Genomic DNA, 27,081 nt, shown 5'->3' with positions numbered 1-27,081 from the left:
CTTTTGCCTAGATGTAAACTAATAATATTACTAGTAATAGACAGCTCAACCAGTTCCTTGGGTCAGGCGGTTCTGTAATTCATGTTTTTTTTTTGTTTTCTGGAGTAAAATAAGCAGCTATATGGCTTACTTTTTTTTTTTTTTCCCAGCTTTACATCTTGTCTCTTTCTGTTGCATTTATTGTGCTTGTTCTAAGCAGACATCTAATTTTTAACTTACTTGTATTGAGCACATGTTCATACTGAGCTTCTAGCAAAATTACATGGTGCAGGCAGTTATGAAGTTGATCTTCTTTGAAGGAATTTTGAATCTTTAGTCTGTAAAGCAGATGGAGATTAGATTGCAATACATGCACTGCCTAAGTTAAACCTGATTAAAAATCCAAGTGTTTTTGTGAATGTATGCTGTCTTTGCTTTCATATCTATTCTGCATGCAGTGTAAAAGGTCCTGTAAAGATACAGGCTGTTTTTCCAGCATCACTGTAAGTTATGCTCCTGTGCTCCTTCAGGAGTCTGTGCAGTCTGCCAGGCCATGTGCTTATAGTTAGAAAATACACCTTGGTGTTTCAAATGGTGATTTGGTGAGAGTGTTAGAGCTTGTAGATGAAATTCCAACCTCAGGCTCCATTGCTGTATGTGAAGGGTAGCACACTCTTGTCTAGTCTGGGACTATATCAGAATCAGTTCCTTATGCAGCTTAAACTCTGTATTTCCTTCTTGAAGGTACTATGATAAACCATGTTCATGAATTCAAGCAACATTTTCTTCTTTAGGAGGTGGAATACAAGAGTACCAATTCTGCAAGGTGATCCTTGATTTTTCCATCTTGCTCCCCATAACAAGTATTGTTTTATACCCTCTGCAGACTATCAGGTACTGATGGATGTTTCTGACAGCCCTGAGCGAAATCCCTGCTCTCCTGATGAAGAGGACCAGCAGCATTCCAATGATGAAGTCCTGAAGGAGAGTTATTCAGATCGGGAACTCGATGGAGAGGGTGGGCAAGGCAGCATTATGGGAGAGGAGGAGGATGCAGCCAGGGGACTGAGTCGTGGTGAAGTGGAGAACCACTCAGATGAAGAGGACCTCTTAAGTGAAACTAAGTCTCAGGAATCTGACAACAACAAGCAGAGTGGGGAGCTGAAGAGCCCTCTGCCTTGCAAAGGAGAGGAGGAAGATCAGACAAATGACCTTGGTGATGAAGCATCCTCTGTCACCCGTGAACTAGATGAACATGAGTTGGACTATGACGAGGAAGTTCTTGAAGAACCAAGTGCTGCTGCTGTAGAGGAGGATGGTGAGAAAGCTGCTGGTGAGGATGACAAGGAAGAGGAGAAAGGAGATGATGCCCATGAAGATGAGAAAAAATCCAGCAGCAAAAGTGATGATGGAAAGGATGGCCAGGATCCCCTCAAGGAGAAGAAGAAAGATGATGATGGAGAAATTGATGATGGAGAAATTGATGTAAGTAGGAGCTGGTCTCGGGCAGAGTCCTGCAGGGAGAGACCTGTCCTTGCGTTTCCAAACTGTTTGGCTCTTAGACTGCCATGCCTTCCTTCTTTGACATGAATTAGCTGTTAGCTGAGTCCCCAGTGTGTAAGTAACACACTTTCTCTTTGGAGGTAAGACCATAGTGTGTACCAAATCCTAAAATCAATGTCTAATGCTATATACTGTAGAAAAGCTTTGTGCCAAATATTGTCAGAGCTGTCGCAAATAAGCTTTGTTCCCATTGATGAACATGGAAGGGCTCCAGTGCTGCCTCAGCTCTTGGAGGACTTTTGAGTGCTGCTGACAGCAAATTACTTAACTATGGATTAGGTGTTAATAAGCTGTCTTACCGGTTGAGGTTGAGAGGCTGGTGCTGGGGAGTGGCTGCTGTGCTTGAGGCACCAGGCATGTGCAGGAAGCCTGTGGCCCTGAGCTGGTTCTTGGCATCTATCAGTATCTGGATGCATGGAAGAAGAGCAGAAGGTGTTGGGCTCTCTGGAAAGTGCCTAACCAGGAAGCCCCTGCATGTGGTTTGGGTGATGTGTTCAGGGATGTGTAGTCCCAGTAGCTGCTGTTTCACAGCTGAGGACAAATGCAGCTATTTAGAAAAATCAAAACCTGGCTTTAATTGCATTGCTGTTTGCCCTAATCACCACTCTATCCGTCTTTGTCTTTAGGTGGGAAGCACTGCAATACAGCAGTTGTGCTTAATACAGCTTAATACCAGTTTTCCTCTTGCAGGCAGAAGAAAACAGGACAAAGCAATTCTAGCAGTAGAGTACCTCCTTGTGGGTTCCTGGTCTGATGGACACCTTGCTTGAATCTGAATAGTGGGAGTGCAAAGCACTGCAAAGAGAAGTTGCTGGCCCACAGCACTTGTCTCTGCTTCTGGCTCTTCATGCCAGAAGGGGTCCTGCACAGCTAGGCTAGGTTGGGGCACCGTTGTGACTGTCCTGGTGACCAGACAAAGAAGCAATGGGCTGTGGATGGGGTCACCTAGTGTGGATCTCCTCAGCTGAGGAGGGGAGGGTTCAGACTGGAGAGGTGGTGTTGCCTTCCAGTCCCTGTAGCTGTGTAGCTGCCCTGGCCATGTGCTCAGGAAGCTCATCACACACAGAATCCCAAGGGTTGGAAGGGACCTCAAAAGATCGTCTAGTCCAACCCCCCTGCAAGAGCAGGGTAACCTAGAGTACATCACACAGGAACTTGTCCAGGCAGGCCTTGAATATCTCCAACGTAGGAGACTCCACAGCCCCCCTGAGCAACCCGTTCCAGTGCTCTGTCACTCTCACAGTAAAGAAGCTCTGCGCTGGACTCTTTCAAGCAATTCCCTGTCCTTCTTGAACTGTGTGGCACAGAACTGGACACAGTATTCCAGATGCGGCCTCACCAAGGCAGAGTAGAGGGGGAGGAGAACCTCTCTTGACCGACTAACCACACCCTTTCTAATGCACCCTAGGATGCCATTGGCCTTCTTGGCCACAAGGGCACATTGCTGGCTCATGGTCATCCTCCTATCCACCAGGACCCCCAGGTCCCTTTCCCCTTCACTACTGTCCAGCAGGTCAGCCCCCAACCTGTACTGGTACATGGGGTTGTTCTTCCCCAGATGCAAGACTCTACACTTGCCCTTGTTGAATTTCATCAAGTTTCTCCCCGCCCAACTCTCCAGCCTGTCCAGGTTTCGCCGAATGGCAACACAGCCTTCTGGTGTGTCAGCCACTCCTCACAGTTTAGTATCATCAGCGAACTTGCTGAGGGTACACTCAGTTCCCTCATCCAGGTCGTTGATGAAAATATTAAACAGCACTGGTCCCAGCACCGACCCCTGAGGGACTCCACTAGTCACAGACCTCCAGCTAGATTCTGCCCCATTGACCACAACTCTCTGCCTTCTTCCTTCCAACCAGTTCTTGATCCACCTCACTACCTGATCATCAAGCCCACACTTCCTTAGCTTATCTATGAGGATGCTGTGGGATACAGTATCAAATGCCTTACTGAAATCAAGAAAAAACACATCTACCGCTCTACCATCATCCATCCACCTAGTTATTTCCTTATAGAAGGGTATAAGGTTGGTCAAACATGACTTCCCCTTGGTAAAACTATGTTAGCTGCTCTTAATGACCCCCTCATCCTTGATATGTCTAGAGATGGTGTCAAGAATAAGTTGTTCCATCACCTTTCCAGGGATGGAGGTAAGGCTGACCGGTCTATAATTACCCGGGTCCTCCTTCTTGCCCTTCTTATAGACTGGCGTGACATTTGCCATCCTCCAATCCTCAGGCACCTCTCCTGTTTCCCACCACTTACCAAAGATGATGGAGAGTGGCTCAGCAATGACCTCCGTCAGCTCCCTCAGCACCCATGGGTGTATTCCATTCAGACCCATCGATTTATAGATGTCCAGATTGCTTAACTGATCCCTAACCCAATCCTCATCTACCAAAGCAAACTCCTCCTTTATCCTGACTCCTTCTGGGGCTATAGGAATCTGGGTCCCCTGGGGAGAGCCTGCAGGAGTAAAGACAGAGGCAAAGAAGGCATTCAGCACCTCTGCCTTCTTTATTTCCTCTGTCTCCAGGGCACCCACCTCGTTCAGCAGTGGGCCCATATTGTCTCTTGTGTTAGTTTTATCCGCTATGTATTTGAAGAAGCCCTTTGTATTGTCCTTAACCCGACTTGCATGATTAAGTTCCAAGGAGGCCTTAGCTGTCCTAATTGCCTCCCTACATCCTCTAACAACTGTCCTATATTCCTCCCAAGTGGCCAGCCCCTCCTTCCATAATCCATAGATTCTCTTTTTCCGCATGAGTTTGCCCAGCAGTTCCTTGTTTAACCATGCTGGTCTCCTGGCTCCCCTAATTGACTTCCTACCCACTGGGACACTGATCCTGAGCTTGGAAGAAGTGGTCCTTGAATGCTGACCAACTACCTTGAGCCCCTTTACCACCTAGTACCCTTTCCCATGAGACTTCCCTTAGCAATTGATTGAAGAGGCCAAAGCTGGCCCTTCGGAAATCCAGAATTGTGGCCTTGCTAGGTATTTTATTCCTCCCACGCAGGATCCTAAACTTCACCATCTCATGGTCACTGCAGCCCAGGCTGTCATTGACCATCACCACTTCAACCAGACCCTCCTTGTTGGTGAATACTAGATCCAGCAGCGCTCCTCTCCTCTCACGGAACCTTGCTGGAGAGACCTTCCTCCCTTTTCACTGAAGAGTTGTATATTGTGTGGTTTTTGCTCCAATGGTGCTTTGACAATTCTGTTGCTTAAAAAAGGTGACATAATTTTTCTTTTTCATGCCTATTCTGTCAGGTGATTTTGTTAAACATGTATTTTCTAAAAGTTTTGTGTTTCTGATTTGCTTGGAAGGAATTCCAGCATGCTGTGGGAGAGCCCAGGCAGGGTGAGAAAAAAAATCCTGGACTCCTGACTCCATGCCTGCTTCTTGATTAAAATATGAATGCTTTCCTTTAAAGTCTAAGGCATTCTTGGAAGCGCTTTCCTTACAAACCACAAGATGAATCTGTACTCTGGTTTTCATGCATTATCTCATAACAGGGCTCTCAGCTGCCTGATTCCAAGGAGACCTCACAGAAATACTTTTCCTTTTGTTCAAGTATAGCATTTGCAAAGACTTCACATAGTTCCTTTGAAAGAAGTAGAGCTGAGCTGGTTATGCCATTCACACGTTGCTGAATGCCGTCCCCAGCTTTAGGGAAAACTGTTAAACCTCTACATTTTATTCTGCTTTCAGACTTCTGTCTTAGAATCATAGAATTGTTAGGGTTGGAAAGGACCTTAAGATCATCAAGTTCCAACCCCCTTCCATGGGCAGGGACACCTCACACTAAACCATGTCACCCAAGGCTCTGTCCAACCTGGCCTTGAACACCGCCAGGGATGGAGCATTCACAACTTCCTTGGGCAACCCATTCCACTGCTTCACCACACTCACAGTAAAGAACTTCTTCCTTATATCTAATCTAAACTTCCCCTGTTTAAGTTTGAACCCATTACCCCTTGTCCTATCACTACAGTCCCTAATGAAGAGTCCCTCCCCAGCATCCCTGTAGGCCCCCTTCAGATACTGGAAGGCTGCTATGAGGTCTCCAGGCAGCCTTCTCTTCTCCAGACTGAACAGCCCCAACTTTCTCAGCCTGTCTTCAGATGGGAGGTGCTCCAGCCCCCTTAGCATCCTCATGGCCCTCCTCTGGACTTGTTCTAACAGTTCCATGTCCTTTTTATGTTGAGGACACCAGAACTGTACGCAGTACTCCAAGTGAGGTCTCACAAGAGCTGAGTAGAGGGGCAGGATCACCTCCTTCGACCTGCTTGTCACTCCTTTTGATGTAGCCCAGGATACAGTTGGTTTCTGGGCTGCAAGCGCAAACTGAAGCTGTCTCAAGTTTCTCATCGACCAACACCCCCAAGTCCTCCCCAGGGCTGCTCTGAATCTTTTCTTTGCCCAACCTGTAGCTGTGCCTGGGATTGCCTGACCAAGGTGTAGGACCTTGCACTTGTTATGGTTAAACTTCCTGAGGTTGGCATCAGCCCACCTGGCAAGCGTGTCAAGGTCCCTCTGGATGGCATTCCTTCCCTCTAGCATATCAACTGAATCACACAGCTTGGTGTCATTGGCAAACTAGTTGAGGGTGCACTCAATCTCACTGTCCATGGCACTGACAAATATGTTGAACAAGACCGATCCCGACACCTATCCCTGAGGGACACCACTCATTATTGGTCTTCAGCTGGACATTGAGTTGTTGACCATAGCTCTTTGCATGCAGCCATCCAGCCAGTTCTTTATCCACCGAGTAGTCCATTTTTTATATCTATTGTTCTTGGAGGGGAATATTAATGCGAATTTTAATTTGAATATATGTGTTTTTTAAAATCCATTCTTGTTCAGGGCAGTTCTCCTTGTATTGCCTTCAGAGGAATGTAGCAGCAGAAGCTGTTAACCAGTCTCTCTAGAGATCCTTTTTTTATTTACAGCCAAGCGATGAGTTTTTTTCTTCCTTTTCAGCTGCTAAATTGGTCTAAGTACATAACTTTCCTTATCTTCTCCATGTAGACAACTGCTGTCTTTGCCACAAGGCAGTTGTCATTGCCACACAAAGGGAAGGCCTCCACCAGATGCTCCTTCTTCAGATGTTTCAGATGCTGAAAAGTTCTGTGGTGGTGAATGGAGGCAGAGTGAGGGAAGGCCAGGGTGCCTTTTAGATTGAATAGTTGATTTCCTTGCCAGATACCTCTGAAAATTCTCTAGTCATGTATGTCTTTGCGTTCTGCATTGCCTCCTTTTGATTTTTCAGCTGCAGACTCATGAAGCCAGTGAAGGTTGAGGGTTGGTGTGTTTTTTTTTTCCTGGAGGACAAAGACAAAGGCTGGTACTTTAAAAGTTTCAACACTTTTGAACAAAAGTTTCAACACATTTGTTCAACACACAATAACCTTCAACTTCTTGGGGTGTTTCATGACTTATTTCGTGCTCATCCCCTGTGGTGGTTAATCTTCAAAACAACCTCTATCTCCCAGACTTTCTTCCTGGGGCTGCAGTGCCTGGGGCTGATGTAGAGTTTTATTTGGGCTGATTCAGAATTCTTGCCTGGAGGTGAGGAGTAGAAGGGAAGGTGTCAAGTTGTTGCCAGAGAAGACTGGAAGAAATATGTGTGACTTTTTTTCCTGAGAAGCCTGTGTGAAGTTGTTCCTCAGCACTGTGGGGAAGCATGTTGGAAATAGTTACGGTGATAGCAGTTGTCCTTCAGAACTAGATAAATGCTGCTGGGTTATTGCATTAATGCAGGAATACCACTGTGTATTTTAAATAGAAGGAATTGGCTTGAGCTTAAATAGGCATGACATGAGTGCCAAGCAGGGGACAGTCTAGTATGTTTCAGGTAAAATTATGCAGCTTGAAACCTTCGTCTGTGGTGTGGCATCAAGATGTCCATAACACCTGGAGGGTTTGGCAGTCACTTTTGAAACACCGAGGTTGATGAATCTTTCTGTTTGTAGCAGCACATTGCGAAGATGCTGTGGGGTATTTATTGTAACTTTATATTGTTTTTCTCTTCTGTTTCGCTCCAGGGTATGTTTTCAGTGACTGATATTTGACTATATTGTGAAATGTCAAGTCGCTGCAGAAAATGCACCACGTGAAATGTCAGCTTGTCTGTCTGTTCCAGGATGATGACTTAGAAGAAGGAGAAGTTAAAGACCCCAGTGACAGAAAAGTGAGGCCACGTCCCACCTGCCGATTCTTCATGAAAGGTAATGACATACTGTAATGGCAGAAGAAAACCAAAGTTGCTTTAATTTTTTCTTGTTTGATTTTGTACCCCTTAAGCTGCTGTCTGCATGATAAACTTTGCCCCAGGCATCCCCAGTATCACCTTTCTGTTTCTTGGCAGCCAGATGCTGAATTTACATAGAGCCAGCATGCAAAAGTGGCTTTGCCATAAGTGTGGTGAGCCTGTGGAAGCAAATAAGGGAAGACTTAGAATCATAGAATGGTTTGGGTTGGAAGGGACCTTAAAGCTCATTTAGTTTCAACCCTCTGCCATGGGCAGGGACACCTTCCACTAGACCAGGTTGCTCCAAGCCCCGTCCAACTTGGCCTTGAACACTGCCAGGGATGGGGCAGTCACAGCTTCTCTGGGAAGCATGTGCCAGCGCCTCACTACCCTCACAGGGAAGAACTTCCACCTAAGATCTCATCTCAGTCTCCCTTCTGTCAGTTTAAGGCCATTCCCCCTTGTCCCGTTCCTACAGGCCCTTGTCAAAAGCCCCTCTTCAGTTTTCTTGTTGGCCCCTTTAGGCACTGGAAGCTGCTCTAAGGTCTCCCTGGAGTCTTTTCCAGGCTGAACAAGCCCAGCTCTCAGCCTGTCTCCATAGCAGAGGTCCTCCAGCCCTTGGAGCATCTTCATGGTCTCCTCTGGACTCCAACAGCTCCATGTCCTTCTTGCGTTGGGGGCCCCAGACTTGCTAGTGTTTTTTAAACAGAATGGAATAAACTTGCTTTGTCTTATTGTAAATTTTTTGTAGTAAATATTAATAGGACATTTCCCAAAGTTTGGGCAACTCCACAACAGCTATCTTTTAGACTATCCTTTTTTTTTTTTTTTTATATATAGCGTAGAGAGTTAGGTTTTATAAAAGTTTTCTTATTTAAACTGATTATATCTGAATAATATAATCTTTCACTTCCTCCAGCTTCATCTCACTTAAGGTTTGTTCATTTATTTGGTTTTATTTGCAGTCACCCTTGAAACAGTTTATGAATATCTGTAATTAAAAGAAGGGTGGAAAACAGGATGGAGTCTCTTACTCTTTACATCAGTGGTGTAATGCAACGTAGGGAGCTGCTTAGGGGTTTCCAGAGACCTGACCATTGCATATTGCATACTCTGCTTCCTGAATGTCTTTCAGTATCAGATTTTTTCCATGTGCTGAGACACAAAGGTGTTGGTGATGATGATGGTGGAACAGGGAAGTCCCTCAGGAAAGAGAGCTATTTGTTCCTGAATCCTTAGCGTGACACACACCTCCGTTGCAGCATGGAAATATTTGCTCGAGTCAAAGTTCAGACTGCAGGATCTCCTGCTGTAGTTGTTATTCTTTGATTTGGTGTCAGTTAACATTGACACTTGCTCCTGCTTGGCCCATAAAGGCTTTACTGCCACCAGGAAGATCAGGCGCTGCTCACATGGGACCTTCAGGACCTTCAGGTTTTTCTCTTTACTGTGTTGGAGGAGCACTCGTGGCTGCATCTATCCAGTGGTGTGAATGACTAGCTTGCAAGGCCTTCCAGCAAACTTGCTGTATAGCCACCTTGATATACATAGCAGGACTCGTTATTTGTCAGGGTGACCATTCCCCTTGACGCCTCAGTAGGAAGTGTTGGCACAGGTGTCTGGCAGCTCCTACACCTAGTGCTCAGGCACTGAGAAAGGATAAGCCACTGTGCAAAGGGATTTGTGCTCTTGTTATAATTGACAGTGCAAAAGCATCCAGTGTTACCTCTGACACCAGCTCATGGTTAATCTGGGACTGATGAGGAGCATTTCCAGGGACCCAGGTGCGGTGTGAATTTCTGACATGTTACCCTGCCAGCCAAGGTCAGGGTTTCTTCCCTGAGCCCCAGCAGTGTTAACAGCTCCCTTGCCCCTCCAGCCAGTACACTAAAACCTGAACTACTGCAGAATTAGCAATAACTTTGTGATGCAGTTGTCTGCTGGGAGATCTGCAAAATGTCTCTTGCCTGATGTTGAGTGGATTGCTGGAATAAAACAAAAAAAGGGGGTTGTTTCTGAGGCAAGGTAAATTAAAGTTGGGAATTAGCTTTGTATCCTGTTAGAGACACCTGAGTGTTACAATTTCCTTGGGGTTGGTACCTGAAGCTAATGAGCAGCTTTCAGATTTGTCTGCTGCACTCCACAGTGATGTCTCCTTTCCTGCTTTGTGCTGGCAAGCTTGTGGATTCAGCTGGAGGGAAAAGCTTTGATGTACTTTATGCCTCACCAGAGTGCTGTTTATTTTGAATGCCCTGTGATGCTTTCTTTGCTGTCAGGTTATATGCATTCGTTGTTTTCTGTAAAAAGTGAAGCTTCTAACTTGGAGTATTTGTCATTAATAAGACTTGAAGAGCTCATAGGCTTATTACTGCATTTGCCTAATGGTGTGTATACATCTATCTCTCCTTTCTCCTCACCATAATGAGGTTCTTGTACATTCATCCGTCTGTGACTGGATCTATTCGTCTTCTCTGGGAAGGTGGTGGGTGATGAGTGTCATGTATGAAAAGAGGTATATCTCAAGAGCTAGAGAGAAGAAAAATCACATGTCTCAAACAGTGTTGTTCTTTGCTTGGTTTTAAAAAGTTGTGGGGCTGAACAAATGTTTGCTGTAGGTATACAGGGGTCTAACAGAACTGTATTTCCACAGGTCACTGTACTTGGGGCATGAACTGTCGATTTATTCACCCTGGTGTGAATGACAAAGGAAACTACTCCTTGATCTCCAAGCCTGAGCCCTTCTCCCCAAATGGTGCTCCTCCCATTGGCCCTCACCCACTGATGCCAGCCAACCCTTGGGTATGGGTATCTGTTCTGTGGATTTATAGCTTCTGCACATAGCTTTTGTCTCCTGAGATAAGTGAAGATGGTTTGGGTTTTTTAGTACTTTAACAACATTAGTCACTATTCAATTCATCAGTTGGATATATGATATTTTAAAAGGTGCTCTTGTAGTTGCTAGTAGAGGGGAATAATTTTCCATGTATGTCTCAGCTTATGTCCTGCTAATATATCTCCAGTGTCTGGATGTACTCTGGGGTAACAAAGCATGAGTTTGTTACTTAAAACTAATGTCAAGTGTCTGTCTCCTTCCTCTTCTCACCTTTCCAACAGGGAGGGCCAGTCGTTGATGAAATCTTACCTCCACCCCCCCCAGAACCTCCAACAGAAAGTGCCTGGGAGAGAGGACTCCGGCATGCTAAAGAGGTAAGTGCCATCCTCAGGAAGCATGCTGGTGTCTCCAAAATCTGGTGGCCTGTTTCACTGGGCGCAGGGAGATCTCTTTGGAGCATGTAGTGTCTTGCTCCTTCTGAGCAACCTTCCTTTTACCTTTTAACCTATTAACTGTGTCTTGTTGTATATCACAGTTGTTGCACAGTCAAGAGGAGCTGATGCCCAGGTTTGTTTTTTTGTTTTGTTTTGGGTTTTTTTTTTTCTTTTTTCTTTTTTTTGTGTTTGTTTTTTGTTTATAATATTCACATGAGCTAGGGGGAGTTTGTGGCCCTGAAGTCAAGCCCTCCACAAAGAAAAACCTTTCTAAGCTGATCCAGTTTCCCTTACTTCAGTAACTGTTTCTCTACCACGTATTAGATTCATGTGTCTGATCATTGCAGAAAATGGGGTTAGCACGTGTGAAACTTATTGCCTGTCTGCTGTTGTTCTGAGCTGATGGACTAGTGAATTACACTTTGTACATCAAGGAAAGTCCAGTGTCCTGCACATTCATGAGACCTGGGCAAAAGAAGGGTGTTTTAGTTGAAGGGCAGGTTTCTCCCAAGTGAAGGATTTTTAAGACTGCAGTTTCTCTGGGTCTTGGAAATATTCTCTCCTTACAATATTTTTATATTATGGCAGGTATTAAAAAAGGCGACTATCAGAAAAGAACAGGAGCCTGACTTTGAGGAGAAGAGGTTCACTGTTACTATTGGAGAAGACGAACGTGAATTTGACAAAGAAAACGAGTTCTTCCACGACTGGAATTACTGCATCACCAGAGACGTCAGAGATCCAGCGTAAGATGCAGTCTTGGTTTTGCTAGATGGAATAGATGGGGGGAAATGTAGTACAGGATGGCAGTCTTCAGTGAACTTATTCCTCCAAATTAGAGGAATGCTCACTTCAGAAAATGGAAACAACTTCAATTAAGCAATATGTACACCAGTTAAAAACTTGAGCTGCCTCCACTCACTCCAGTTCAACACTTCCTTCCTGTATAGTCATCGCTAAACCTTTCTGCCTTCAATGTCGTTGATACACAGGTCCTTCAAGGACACTGTCTAGTTGTGTACTGCCTGTGTCACACCAATGCATTCTTCCAACTGTTTTTCCTCTTGTTTTTCTTATTCCAACCCATGAGAGTTTTAAAATGCTAAAGCTGAGGCTGCAAAGATGGAATATGCTCAAGGTCCAAGAGCTTCAGGGCAGCAGTTGTACTGTCTTGACCAGCTGGGTGTTTATTTGCAAGGGCATTGGCACAGCAGCTGGTCTTAAACATCTTGACGAGTCTCAGATAAACTGCTGAGTAAGACAGTGGTCAGAAAGTGATTCTGTTAGTTGCCAGGGCATAGCCTGGGCCAAAACAAACATACTAAACTTAAGTGTCTAGGTGATTGTTTTTTTTTAAGGAGATGAAATATCAAATGTTGGAGACATTCCTGTTACACACTCCTGTTGCAACTGAAAGCAGGCAGGAGAAGTCACAAGGGTGAATCAGTCAGCTCTGGGAAACTTGCTTAGTGCTTCTCGAGCCAAGAAATCAAATGGAAAAAGATTTTTTTTGAGAGAGGGGCTTGTATTCTGCAGGAATACAGGTGAATCTGTTTCTCTTGCTCTTACATCTTCTGTTCTTCCTACACATACAGACTATGGAAATATTTCCACTCAGAAGTGTTTGCAAGGCTTGATTGTGTCTATTTTAGAGTGAGTGAATTGCAGAAAACCCCCAAGCCTCTGAAAATGAATAAGGAGTGGGTTAAGCTTTTGTTCTTTGATTTGCTGTGGAGTGCATTTTTTTCACCCATTTTAAAAAAGAAGCTATGTACTCAGTTCTGCAGCCTGAAACAAAACAGTTGCTCCGTATTAATTTTTCCCCAGGTTAGAAATAGATCTGTATCTTGATCTTCTGTTCCTCTGAGAAGGCTTTAAATTGCACCTGACACAGATCACCAGTGCTCTGTGGGTCTTTATGACTGTATATGGAAACTAGCATCAGTGTTCTAGTAGTTCTGTGCCACTGCCTTACTAATGTAGGAATTGTGTTAGATACAGGACTTCCTCTTTTCATATAGTCAAGAAAAAACTTTTTCATGTTGCCAGTATTAATTCCATTTGTTTGATGTCGTGGTTTAAGCCCAGCCATGCAGCCTCTCTCTCATTCCCCCCTTCCTCGCCCTGCTCCCGGAGGGATGGGGAGGAGAATCAAAAGAATGTAACTCCCACGGGTTGAGATAAGAGCAGTCCAGTAACTAAGGTATAACACAAAACCACTACTGCTACCACCAATAATAATAATGATAAGGGAAATAACAAGGAAAGAGAATACAACCGCTCACCATCCGCCAACCGATACCCAGAAAAACTGAGCAGTGATCTAGCCCTTCCGGGTAACTCCCACCGAGCAGTGATCTAACCCTTCTGGGTAACTCCCACCGAGCAGTGATCTAACCCTTCCGGGTAACTGCCCCCTGTTTATATAGTGGGCATGACTTGCTGTGGTATGGAATACCTCTTTCGTTAGTTTGGGTCAGGTGTCCTGTCTCTGCTTCCTCCTGGCTTCCTTTCCTCCCTGGCAGAGCATGAGGCTTGGTCAGACTTAAACATTACTGAGCATCAACTAAAAACATTGGTGTTATCAGCACTGTTTCCAGGCTGAAAGTCAAAACCACAGCACTGCACCAGCTACTAAGAAGGAGAAAAATGACTGCTACTGCTGAACCCAGGACATTTGGTTACTTGTTTAATGAAAATTCAAGCACCTTTATGTAGAAGTAGATTGTGGCATTAACCTATCTTGATTGTGCATAAAGGCAAAAGTTATGATGCTGCTGCTGTAAACTATAAAAATGGTGATTTTGCTCACATGTGCACACCCACACACACCTTATTGCACAGATTGACACCTTGCAGCAAACTAACCACTGGTGGTGCAGCTGGCATATTAATAAATGCTTTCAGGACTGTCTTATAACATATGGAAATGTCTAAATAGTTCATGAATCCCTTTATCTTGTTTGAAAAAGTATAGGGAGTTGGACAACTCCTGTGCAGGTCCCTTGACCTTACTCTGTTTTATGGGAAAACTGGCTTTCAGCAGGATTGGGATTATTTTCCTCCCTTTCTCAAAAACTTCTTCCGCTGTATCACCCCACACGATAATGTCATCAATGTATTGTAGGTGTTCTGGAGTTTGCCTCTGTTCCAGTGCAGTCTGGGTCAGTCCATGGCAGATGTTTCCACCCCAGGCTGTTTTTCCACTCGTGGGGCAGTCGGTTCCAAGTGTACTGGATGCCCCTCCAAGTAAAAGTGAACTGTGGCTTGCACTCTGCTGCCAAAGGAATTGAGAAAAATGCATTGGCAATATCAATTGTGGCATACTACTTGGCTGCCTTTGACTCCAGTTCATACTGAAGTTCTAGCAGCTCTGGTACGGCAGCACTCAATGGTGGTGTGACTTCATTCAGGCCACGATAGTCTACTGTTAGTCTCCACTCTCCATTAGACTTTTGTAGTGGCCATATGGGGCTGTTAAAGGGTGAGTGGGTCCTACTGATCACTCCCTGACTCTCCAGTCTATGGATCGGTTTATGGATGGGAATCAGGGAGTCTCGGTTGGTGCGATATTGCTGATGGTGCACTGTTGTGGTCGTGACTGGCACTTGTTATTTGACCTTCAGCAACCCCCCAGCAGAAGGATCCTCTGAGAGACCAGGCAAGGTGGATAATGGCTTGTGGTGTATCAAAGATGGACTCCAGGTCTGGTGAAATCTGATGACCTTTATTTCATGTCTAGCATTCCTTTTATAGTCTACTAAGTGCTAAGCAGTAACTTTCTACTCTTTTACTCCCTTATCATCCTGATTTAGCAAAACTACTAAGGGTTACCAATATTCACATTGTTTGGTCTGTCTTTGAGATGCACATCCTATTTTATCTTGCAAACTGTCTGCTTTGTTTTGCTAACCAATCTTTACCCTTCATTGTTCTCTTTACAGTTCCCAAGGCTTAGGCCTGACAAGGGCATTAATACCTACTGTTTTCTTCGCTATTCCCAGATCTTAAGCCAGACCAGGGCGATAGTGCCTGGATCCATTTCGTTAACTATTTCTATCCTGTCACCCACATCTCCCCCTTTTTGTTTTACTAAAAGACAGCTTTTATAGATTTATGATCTACTTTTGCCAAAGTTTCTGTATTCTCCATTAGCTATTGTACAAAACAAGGCACACAGATTAGAATACCTAAAAAGACTAATAAAATGATTAAGATAAAGTAAAGCCATCCTGTAATGCTCAAGACAGAAAACACTTTGTTCAACCAGTTCAGTCCTTCATCTTCCTGAAGGTGTGCCGTCCTTGTTATTAAGTCCAGAATGCTTTTATGAATGATCTGATAAATTCATGCAGCACATACCAACAAAATCTTCACACCCATAGTCTTGAGCTAACAATAAAAATCAACAGTTGTTCTGTTCTGTAGTGAGGTGTGCCTCACAGAATCAACATCTAAAAGCAACCCTGTTGTCCAGTGGTACCCTTTCCGGGCTTAAATGTTCCCAGACTATTACTAGTGGATGGAAAGTACAGTTGCGATACACTCCTGCACGGATACGCTCTCTGTTGACTGGTTCTCCAAAAAGAGACTGGTAAAATTTGTACAGTTCCTACAGGTTAACTTCAGCGATGAATCGGCATCAGTCTTCATTGGCAGTCGTTGCTTGTATAAACAGACAGGTACATTGTGCAGGGATTCATCAGGGTCCTCGTTCTGTAGAGACAAAAGTATAGCCTCTTCCCCAAGTTATTAACCTAAAAGGACATTCCCTGTTATGATTTTCCAAAGACTTTACTGTTACCATAACGGGTTCTTTCCCTGGTATCGGATCTGAGCCTGCATGGGTTAGTGCAGAAAAATGCCTAATCATTGGAGGGACATTCATGCCCGTGTGTAAATCAGAACTGGATAATGTTAAAAAATTTAAAACAAACAATGCTTATCATTCCCCCTTTTTGTTTTGCTAGCATTTTTTTACAATTTGGTGTCTCCACTCTATCACTGCTTGACCTGTGTAATTAACATAACGACACACTACTCCAGGCAGCATTATTTCAGTAAGATTAGTCTGATTTGAAGTCACTTGAACCTTTGTAACATGTGGCATACCAGTGAATCCTACACACCATGTAACAGGTCGGAATAATGGGGGATTTAACACATGTGCCCAGTATACTTGTCCATTACCCATGGTCACACATAATAGAACAGATATTACAAAGATTTCTGTCATTGTCGTTTCTTTATGTTGTTGAGTTCTGGGGCTTTATACATTTTGCTGGCAGCCAGTATGGTCCTGTCGATAGCTGTACACAGCCGTATCCTTGATCCCATGTCAGCAATGGCACTGGTCCTTTCCACTTGTTGTCCTGTAGGTCTTTATGTAGAACCGGTGGTTTGGGCAAGGAATCGTCCATCAGATGCGACAATCACTGTATTGCAGAAAGAGAATCAAAACTAGACAAATTTAAAGAATTTAGTACAAATTGCGCTTTTGCTGTCTGTGTGGAGAAAATCCTTGCATTCCCCTTTTTTTGTTTTATATATCTTTTAGATGACCCTACTTGAGCAGGGGATTTGGCTTAGATCATGTTGGGACCGGTCTTGTTTAACATCTTTGTCGCTGACATGGACAGTGGGATTGAGTGTGCCCTCAGCAAGTTTGCCGATGACACCAAGCTGTGTGGTTCGGTTCATAGGCTGGAGGGAAGGATTGCCATCCAGAGGGACCTTGACACACTTGTGAGGTGGGCTGATGCCAACCTTATGAAGTTTAACAATGCCAAGTGCAAGGTCCTGCACTTGGGCCGGAGCAATCCCAGGCACAGCTACAGGTTGGGCAGAGAAGAGATTCAGAGCAGCCCTGCAGAGAAAGACTTGTGGGTGTTGGTTGATGAGAAAATGAACATGAGCAGGCAGTGTGTGCTTGCAGCCCAGAAAGCCAACCGTATCCTGGGCTGCATCAAAAGGAGAGTGACCAGCAGGTCGAGGGAGGTGATCCTGCCCCTTTACTCCGCTCTTGTGAGACCTCACTTGGAGTACTGTGTGCAGTTCTGGTGTCCTCAACATAAAAAGGACATGGAACTGTTGGAACAAGTCCAGAGAAGAGCCACGAGGATGATCAGGGGACTGGATGAAGACAGGCTGAGGAAGTTGGGGCTGTTCAGCCTGGAGAAGAGAAGGCTGTGTGGAGACCTAGCAGCCTTTCAGTATCTGAAGGGGGCCTATAGGGATGCTGGAGATGGACTCTTCATTAGGGACAGTAGTGATAGGACAAGGGGTAATGGGTTAAAACTTAAACAGGGGAAGTTTAGATTGGATATAAGGAGGAAATGCTTTCCTGTTAGGGTGGTGAGGCACTGGAATAAGTTGCCCGGGGAGGTTGTGAATGCTCCATCCCTGGCAGTGTTCAAGACCAGGTTGGATGAGGCCTTGGGTGATATGGTTTAGTGTGAGGTGTCCCTGCCCATGGCAGGGGGGTTGGAACTAGATGATCTTAAGGTCCTTTCCAACCCTAACGATTCTATGATTCTATGTGCCAACCACAGGCTGCTTGGTCTGCCCTTCTCTCCTGGATGGCTCTCTGATAACAGAGGAGGCCATCTCCCACATCAAGGTCTGGCATGGCATGTGTCCCCACCACTCTGTGCCTGCTGCGTTGCAGCCAACAGCAGAGCTAAAGGTTCTTCTTGGTGGCAAACACAGAGGCCAAACACAGAGGCCAAAGTCTTGCCCTTGACTGTGGTAGCAGGCATTTGGCCAACCTCAGTCCTTGCACCTTGTTTTCAATGCAGAGTTTCACCTGCTTCATCCAGTAACAAGTCTCTACTGTGGCAAAGCACATACAGATTTACATTAGCAGTGCAACTATTACAGGGTACAGCAGCATGTTGAAGATGCTGATGGCAGTGAGGGACTAGCCAAAGAAATTTCTTACCAGTGGAGTTCTCCTACCCTCTTAATTTGTTTCATTGTCTGCTTTATAACACTAGCATTGTATTAGAATCTTTCTAGCTTTTGCCTTAGCATTTTCTAGCAGCTGCTGCAAATTTGCATGCTCTAACATCTCTTTTACAAGTGACAAATCCATACAATACAAGGTATAGTTTCTTATTAGCAACTGGCTAGTAAATACAGGTGGTTTTATACACAAAATCACAACCTCTAATAATAGCTACTTTACAAGCACACATGTTCAAGCTGTTACTTTTCAGTTGCTTCCAAGTAATGTTTTGCAATCATTCATTTTCTCTTCCTCTATCTCATTCTGCTTGGGGTATTCACAGTCAGCTCCTGCAGCTGAGGCAATGGGTTTTTCCATTCATCTGTCCAGCTCATGGCAAGGCTTGACAAACTTTGCAGGCAGCCGCCATGGACCTGTAGGTAGGATACAAATATACCCCCTCCCCCAGGTTATCAGTTCTTGAGAAGTAGACAGGTTAAAGTGATTCCTTAAAGCAGAGGCATTCTGATGAAAAAGGAACGTGAAGCAGCTGCAGAAGTAAACTGCACAGTGTTAACAGTCAAGGAGTTTGCTGTGTCATTACCCTTTTTTTTTTCTGCTTTCTCTGCCACCGTGATGCTGCTTGGGTGGCAGTGGATAAAGCTTGTGGTTGCACTACCCCTCTAGCTTTTTCTGTTAGCAGTTCTTGTTTCAACCGATCTATCTGTTCCTCCAAGTCTTGGATTCACCACCAGGTTACTTTAAATGCACTAAGCAAGGCTCCTACCATGCGCCCAGCATGTTGTAGACACTCCTTAGGCTTTGTTTGTGGTGTCTCTGCAAACTGCCCCAATACTTCAATAGATCGAGAGGGGTTTTTGGAGGGGGGTTGTTGGGTTTTTTTTTCTTCACTCCTCGGCTCTGGCATCCATCCTGGCCGTTCCACCGCTGGAGCACTGGGAGCTGAATCGGAAGGCAGCTTCTTTTGAACATGGTTACCCAACTCTAGCAAATAACTTTTTTTTTCTTTTTTTTCCAAAGTCGCTCACCCTGCTTTGTGCAGCTACAAATGCCGGCCTGCTCAGCAGCAGCTATAAATGCCTGCCTCCTCAGCAGCGGCTACAGCCACCTGCCTGCTCAGCAGCAGCCATAAATACCTGCCGCAACCGCACTTTTACATTAACCCTTTCTTGCCCGAAATGTCAATCTGCTACCTGTTAAAAATTTTTACATGAACCAAACAACAAAAAATACACAGAACACCGTCTGCTCTCAACACACACACACACACACACACGATCCCCCAAGCACACTCCACACAACTACAATATTTGAAACACAAAATCCAGGCAATCATTACTCCCACTACACGGCCCCACATACAGAACGTGGCGTAAGGACCCTGTGAAGACGATCAGGAAACCAGCTCCAAGAAGCATCATCGCAGTGTGAGGTGGCAGGCCCAACTTCAGCAGGCGTCCCCGCGGAGGCTCTGCCTCCCCCGCATTGCATGAGGCTTGGGCTTTTATACTGACCAAAATGCACACTCGTTCCGACACAGGTGGCCAGCCTACATCAGAAGAAGTGGCCAGCAATATCTATAAAGGTCTCCAAGGGTCAATAGAAACATGGACATACTTATATTTGCCAACTTCTAGTACATGAGTATCACAGAGAGACTGTATCAAATGAGTTGTATATGGGTCCCCCAGTCCACAGTCTGCCACGGTCCGCCTGATATCCCCGATAAGAGCATATGAGAGGCTTTCCCACCGCAGGTCTTGATCTGGCACATACACCACTGGGAAAGCATGCAATATATCAGCATCCCCCACTGGTCTCGCTTCTCCCTTTACAGCTGCCCATTTATCATGAGTATCTGGGGGATATAAATCAGGCTCCTTTTCTGGGTCAATAGGCTCCAGGTCAAAAGGACAATCCAGTTCAGCATTAGAATTATCAGGCATCAGAACCTCAGGAGCAGCAAAAGCAGTCTGATGAACGTGCACAGGATCTTTCTCAGGGTCAATAGGGCCTGGGTCAAAAGGATCATCTTCATCCCTGTCCTCAGTTTTCACAGCCGTGGCGGCGACTGGCAGAGGTTTGGGGGGGGGGGGGGGGCACTGGGTTCCACGATCTCATATTTTGACTTTAATTCTCCAAATGACTATTGCATGGATGTCTCTAGACCAGTCTAGACCAGCCATTCCTTCTCAGTCAGGCTGATTTCTGCCTCCAGTACAGTCAACTCTTGGGATCCTCCTGTCACTCCAGATATACAAATGGGTCCTACCCCTTGATAGCTTGATGGCATCAGGGTCCACTGTGCACCGGTATCTACTAGAGCCTTATACTCCTGTGGGACTGATGTGCCAGGCCATCTGATCCACACAGTCCAGTAAACCTGATTGTCCCTCTCCTCCAGAGAGGGACAGCAAATTTTCAAGTTTACAGACTATGGAGTTTTTAATCATGAAGCCAACTCCAGAAAGATGACTTTCAGTTTTGGATTTGCCTGACCAGTAGAGTGTATAGCCGGCACCATGTTCTTTAAGGCTACCTTCCTCATGAAGGCAAACTTCACTGAGAGCAGCAATATTGATGTTAAGTTGTGACAATTTGTGGGCAATTAGCGCAGAAAGGCGCTCAGGATGCCCGCTGTTTGCTGTATCAAGCATGGTTCTGATGTTCCAACATGCGAGTGTCAATCTGGACACATCTTTGGAGGCAGGTGTATGCCTTTGTCTCTTAGGTAAAACACATGCAGCATATTCAGCAACATGCCGATTCCCAGCAAAAGGAGCAGGATGATTTCAATGGCATTAAAAGGATATTCAAAATCTTTAATATTTTTAAATGCTGCTGTAAATAGCCTGGTGGGGGAGCAGAGGGTGTGAGAGGATGTCTCCCTCATAGGTTGATCCTCCAAGGGGGTAAAAAAGAGGTGTAATTGTTAACAGTTCCCATTACATGCCTCCTGAAGTATAGAGGTGATGTCCATGTTGAGAAGACATACCAGAGCAGTTTCATGATCAATAATTCTGTTGTATTATAAGACATTATCATAGAGTGAAACGAGAATCTTAGCCCTTGTCCCAAAGCTGATAACACTAATACCGGTTGCAAATAAGGTGTGACATAATGAAACTCTGAGACCAAGTGCAACAACTCTGAGGGCAAATATATCAACATTGTGATGAGTGACTATTAATCTGAAATAATGAATGCTTATCACAGATACGATTAGATGCACTCTGGTCAGATCTGTCGCTATCTCAAACCTTCAAGCCCCACGTTGGGCGCCACAAAGGACTGATGTAGTTTAAGCCACACACAGCCACTTGCTCACTCCCCCCCTTCTTCCCCCACCCGCTCCCAGAGGAAGGGGGAGGAGAACCGAAAAGAATATTAGTCCCACGGGTTGAGATAAGAACAGTCCAGTAACTAAAGTATAATACAAAACTATGCTTACTACTGCTACTAAAGAAAAGGGTGATAACAGGGGGAGAGAATATAAAACTAAAAGGGGAAAGGAAAAGAAAACAATAAACACAAGTGATGCACAATACAATTGCTCACCACCTTCCAACTGATACCCAGCCCGACCCGAGCAGTGGTCTCAGCCTTCTGGGTAACTCCTCCATACTGGGCATGATGTGCTGTGGTATGGAATACCCCTTTGGTGTCCTGTCTCTGCTTCCTCCCGGCTTCCTGTGCCCCTCCTCACTGGCAGAGCACGAGACTGAAAAGTCCTTGATCGGAGTAAGCAATTACTCAGCTACAACGAAAAACATTGGTGTGTTATCAGCATTGTTCTCAGACTAAAGTCAAAAACACAGCACTGCACCAGCTACTAAGAAGGAGAAAAATAACTGTTACAAAAATAACCCAAGACAGTGGATATATATGATTTTTTGGGTGATACAAATTATTTGCCTAAGGATTTAAGCACTGAATTATCTAAATGCACAGCAGTGATGCTTGTTTAAATAATTACTAAGTCCACAAATGTTATAGGGAGAGAATGGGGAGATTTGGACTTATGTCTGTATTAAAAAGTAGAGTTTCTTTTTTGGTGTAGCATGAGATTTTTTTTGTCTGTTTGAACACCTGATGTCACTGAATCTAGACTGTTGTTTGGTTGGCATCAGGGGTTTCTTGCTGGATTAAACATCCGTATTCAAGATTCCCTGGTACTCTTTCCCTTGGCTTATTTTTCAGGAAAAAAAAACCCACAGAACAGATGGCCACTTGATTTGCAGGGCAGCACTTACATCATAGCCTGTTTTAGATTATTTGGCAGTTTTTAAAGTGCAAAAGTGGGCCCTTTATTCCTTTTACTTACAAGTCATAGTCTTATTATGGATAATCTGGAATTTGGGAGCATTTGTTTTATATTTTAGTTCTGCAACTGACTCCTCTGTGGCCATGGAAGCTTCTTGTTTCCTGTACCCACCTCCCCATCTTTACAACAGATCTGATATTTTCACTCCACATGGCTGACAGGGATTAGATAATGCTGAGTATGTGAATTAAAACCATCTAATAATGTTGATAGAAATCATCAAATGGAGGAAACATTGCAGATTTAAGGAGTGTCTGGTTTAAATCCTTTTTCAACCCAAAAGTTACTGAACTTTTGCAGTTGGGCCGGGTGTGCCATGTGTTTACCTGTTCATTGGTGTGCTGGAGGGCCAGCACCTGTTTTCCACTGGAGAATATCAGGTGCAGATGCAGTTACCTTCATTTCCTAAAGTAATTCCAGATGTAGGGGTAGAGCATTGCTGGCCTGCCCCCGAAGCTTAACTTCTCCAACTGGAAAGCTCAGCAACAGCTCATGTCCTGTGCTGGTGGCAGCAGGATGCACCCATCACCTCTGGTGGCAGGGAATCACCATCCATTCCACTTCTGATGTGAGGGTGCTTGACATTATCTCTGTGTGCATTGACATAAAATATAACTCTAAATCAATGAGGCAAAACATTATATTGTTATATTTGTACATGTTTGAAGTGGCTATGAAAAACATTTTTACCACATTGATTTAAAGGCTGAATTTAGTTTTTAGCATTTTTCTTTTGTGTTTATCAAGAGAGGTTTGTGCTTTTCTCTGATAAGCTTCACTTAGAAAATCCCATCTGTTTGGGATATGTAGAAAATAAGCCACTTTGTATGGTCATATTCCATTGATCATGTTTTTTCTTGTCAGTGCATAGTGACTAAGACCTGAGCTAGAATACATAGTGTTTCTGTGTGCCAACAAGGTGATGCTTCCCTATCTAACCTTCCCTGTTTTTCATTGTAGGCTTGATCCCTATACAGATTCCTATTATGACTATGAAATAGAACGGTTCCGGCGTGGTGGGCAGTATGAGAATTTCAGGATTCAGTATGCAGACCCAGATCCATATCGTAACCACAGAGTAAGTAGTTTCCGTGCTTCTCCTTTCAGCTTTCTTCCAGGCACTTCTGGCCCTTGTCATGTTTCTAGTGCAGTGGTTGAAACAGGACTTGTGATGGATGTTCAAGATGCATAATCTTACAAATAGTTAAATCTTGACAATTACTGCACAGAAGACATTAGGTGTAGGGATGGGAGGAGGTTCTGTTTCAGCGTGGTGAAGGCAAAAGCATGTCTGAGATGGGAAGATGGTTCCTCTTCAATGCACTGGCTGCTTCTCTGCATACCAGGCAGTTGTGCAACAGTTGCAGCCACATTTGCAGCCATTCTTGGACATATTGGAGAGGGAGGGAGTTTCCAGGAAATAACCCGACTGAGGTTTGCTTGTTAGTTATTGGGACAGACAGAAAGGATTGAATCTGGACAGGCGTGCTTAATGCACAGAGTCTCCATCATGACTGTCCACCGCTAGTGGGGTTACATGTTAGTTGATCGAGTTAGGTGAGGAAACCACCCAGCCAGTTGCTGAAATCCCAGATATTGTCGATTGGTGTTGCACTGCTTTAAGGTGTCAAACTACATGAAAATAAGGCTATGAACCTTTTCCCTCCACTTCCTTTTGCCCTCATGCAAGCTATTGTGCCTCGAGAGTAGTGACAAAAAATAATGAATTCTGTTCAGTGGGGAGCTTTTCAGTGGTATTTGTCACATCCTTTAAAAATTGACTTTCCTTTGCCTGGAAGACCTTGCTGTTATGCAGAAGCAGTGCACAAGCAGGAGCCTGTCCTCACTATTGATGCGCCATCAATTATTTTCATGGTGTTTGTACAGTTAATTAGCTAAACACAATTAGCAATGAGAGTAAATACTTGTAAACATCAATACATTTATTTAATAAGTGTAATAAGCTAAATTAATCTGACTCTTGCCTTTGAAAATTACAGCTGTGATGAGTATGATGTATGCTTTGTTCCTTTCCACGTTCTGCCTGCTCAGCAAACAGTGATGGCCAGCAAGCTCCACATTTATCTATCTCAATACTTTGGTCTAACATGGGAGGGTGAATGTAACTCCTTGTGGTCCAAGACTTTGAATCTTTGCTGCCCACTTTGTTAGGAGATGTTGCCACAACATCATGATGTTTTCTCTTTCCTTTTTAAAGGAAAGAGAGCGGGAACGGGAGAGAGAGAACAGACAACGAGAAAGGGAACGTGAGAGGGAACGGGAGAGGCGTCAGCGGGAGCGAGAACGGGAAAGGGAACGGGAGCGCGACAAGGAGCGCCAGCGGCGGAAAGAAGAGTGGGAACGGGAGCGAGAACGGGTGAAGAGAGATGAAAAAGACAGGCAGCACAGGGACCGGGACAGGGACCGGGAAAAGGAGAAAGAAAAAACAAAGCCCCGGTCCTTACTGATACCTAGGTAAGCACTTGCTGGATTTCAGACTTGCCATTTTAGCTGATGATGTCCTAGCTGTGGATCACGAACCAGGCTGATGCTGATCAGTGGAGATCTCTTTTGTCCACAACTCAAGTAAAGCAGTAGTTTTGAGAGGAAGGCAATGCTTTAAATGAGCCTTGCTGGCCACTAAGAGGAGCTAAGATGTCAGTAAGAACCAAGCATGCATAACCTGACTGAAAGGAGAGCATCTGTCCTCTGGCCTGTAGGTATAGAGATGTTCAGCTTGTCCCTGTTCCCTTGAGGCTAGAGCATGTCCTGGGAAGCTGGCCGAGTCCCTAGTGCTGAGAGAGTCCTGCAGATGGTGGCAGCTCCCTTTGATGCTTTGACAAATATCCTTTGACAAGAGCCAGGGCTGGTTTGGGAGTTTGTGGATAGCAAATGTATCTGGAAATTCATTAAGTTAAACTCCACAAAGAGGCTAGAAAAAGTAAAGGGATTGTATGTCTCGAAATGAGTCTCTGCTGGGTGGAATGTGGTGTGGAGCCAGGTTTCTTGCTTCTGACTACCCATTTTTTTCTTAAAATCCCAGTTCTGACCTGTGTGTGAGAAAAAATTGAACCAGATCGACTAAAAGTCTAGGAATTTCAAAAGTGACTCCTATTCTGTTCCTCTCACAATTATTTAAGTACCATGAATTAGGCATATTTGTAAAGCACTGTATAAATATCACAGCAGAATATAGAGCTTGTCTTATGGGAAATTCTGATATCACAGTGTCTTTTGGGTCAGAAGAGTATCAAGTTTCTTGTGAAGGACATCTCCAGGAAACCTGATTAGCAGTGTCAGTGTCTTGGAAAGAGTGGCAGATAGTGTCTTCCAACAGCATGTTGAGGAACATGTGGACATACATGTGTATGTGTGTGTTGGAGCAAAGAGGGATGCAGGGAAGCTGTTTCCCAAGACATATTTGAGCTGCTGCTTCTGCCTGATGTCTGTAGTGTTTTTCGAGCACTAAAGGTGTGAAACATCATGAGCATGATGTTTTTTCACCAAAGCAAAGGGCTAAGAAGGCCCAGAACAAGGTACCACATGGAATTGTGTGGTTTCAGGTGGGAGCAGGGTTTAGTCTTGAATCTGACCCTGAATTTTTATTTGCATTACTAGAAGGAAATGTGATTTTTTGATGATGACCCGTTTTTCCAAGAGGAAGTCACAGTTTCAGAACAGTTTGAAGGTGTCTTGTGAGTGCTTTGGTGCAGTAGCAGAGTGGCTATAGGAATACATTCAATTATATGCTACGTTTAATTATAATCTTCACTTAGAAGTATAATTTGTGCACCTTAATTGCCACATTTGCTGTTGGTTTGTGCTCCTGTTGGGTTAGTGCTGGAAGAAATCTTGCTGTCCAGAACCATGTGATAAAGGTGATGAGAATAATGAAAGTGACATCAGCTGATGGGCAGCTCAGGTTGTTAGTCATTAACAGTCACTGTGACCGGGATCATTGCACAAGGCTCAGGCTGCTGGTTGCTTCTTCCCTTGACACTCAAAGGGTCATGGGGCAGGGATTTGTGGGAGTTTTTGCTGTTAGTGTGGCTCAGAGTTTGCTGGGGAGTAGTGGTAACCATGTTCCTCAATCTTGGATCCATCTTGCCCCATGTAACCATCTGTGTGAGCTGAGACACGGAATTTATGGTGCTTGCAATATATGCTTTGTGGATGCAGGTTCCCTGCTTCCCTCCCGTGCCACCTCTTTGACATAAGCACTGCTTAAGGAAGCTGGGGATGCCACTTGGATCTCCAATATAGGCTTCTTAAGACGAGTCTTAGTGAATTAAAAATAGCCTTGATACACCTCATTGCCTTTTTTAAAGTTTGCTGTTTCTAGAAGCATGTACAGAATCTACTGTTGGAAGTGTCCTTAGCCTCATCCTCTAACGTAAGTGCTGTGTGCAGTTCTGGTGTCCTCAACATAAGAAGGACATGGAGATGTTGGAGCAAGTTCAGAGGAGGGCCGCAAGGATGCTAAGGGGGGCTGGAGCACCTCCTGTGTGAAGACAGGCTGAGAAAGTTTGGGCTGTTCAGCCTGGAGAAGAGAAGGCTGTGTGGAGACCTCATAGCAGCCTTCCAGTATCCGAAGGGAGCCTACAAGAATGCCGGAGAGGGGTTCTTCATCAAGGACTGTAGAGATAGGACAAGGACTAATGGGTTTAAACTTAAACAGGGGAAATTTAGATTAGATCTAAGGAAGAAGTTCTTTACTGTG

At 44.6% G+C, this 27,081-nt stretch overlaps 1 protein-coding gene across 8 annotated transcripts in view; it reads left to right on the top strand.

Moving 5' to 3' along the window:
* The first annotated feature begins 843 nt into the window (after positions 1–843).
* LOC133281920 (zinc finger CCCH domain-containing protein 18-like) overlaps positions 844–27,081 on the top strand; it is a 70,918-nt gene continuing 44,680 nt past the window's right edge. For 7 of the 8 annotated variants that reach the window (XR_009747597.1, XR_009747598.1, XM_061477807.1 and 4 more), the window contains exons 1-7: positions 845–1,464; positions 7,696–7,780; positions 10,454–10,602; positions 10,918–11,010; positions 11,659–11,816; positions 23,322–23,439; positions 24,580–24,836. Coding sequence is in view for 6 of the 8 variants with exons in the window: in XM_061477807.1 (XP_061333791.1) it covers positions 880–1,464; positions 7,696–7,780; positions 10,454–10,602; positions 10,918–11,010; positions 11,659–11,816; positions 23,322–23,439; positions 24,580–24,836 (1,445 nt within the window). In the remaining 2 variants the exon portion in view is untranslated. Of the gene's footprint in view, positions 1,465–7,695; positions 7,781–10,453; positions 10,603–10,917; positions 11,011–11,658; positions 11,817–23,321; positions 23,440–24,579; positions 24,837–27,081 lie in introns of all 8 variants that reach the window. The other variant, XM_061477808.1, reaches the window with a different exon arrangement.

The sequence above is a fragment of the Pezoporus flaviventris genome, unplaced genomic scaffold, assembly GCF_033815535.1.
Source record: "Pezoporus flaviventris isolate CSIRO_AGI_PZ_B2104156 unplaced genomic scaffold, CSIRO_AGI_Pfla_v1 ptg000109l, whole genome shotgun sequence".
Taxonomy (NCBI): Eukaryota; Metazoa; Chordata; class Aves; order Psittaciformes; family Psittacidae; genus Pezoporus; species Pezoporus flaviventris.
The sequence above is the reverse complement of the archived record's forward strand: the minus strand, read 5'-3'. Positions and strand labels throughout refer to the sequence as shown.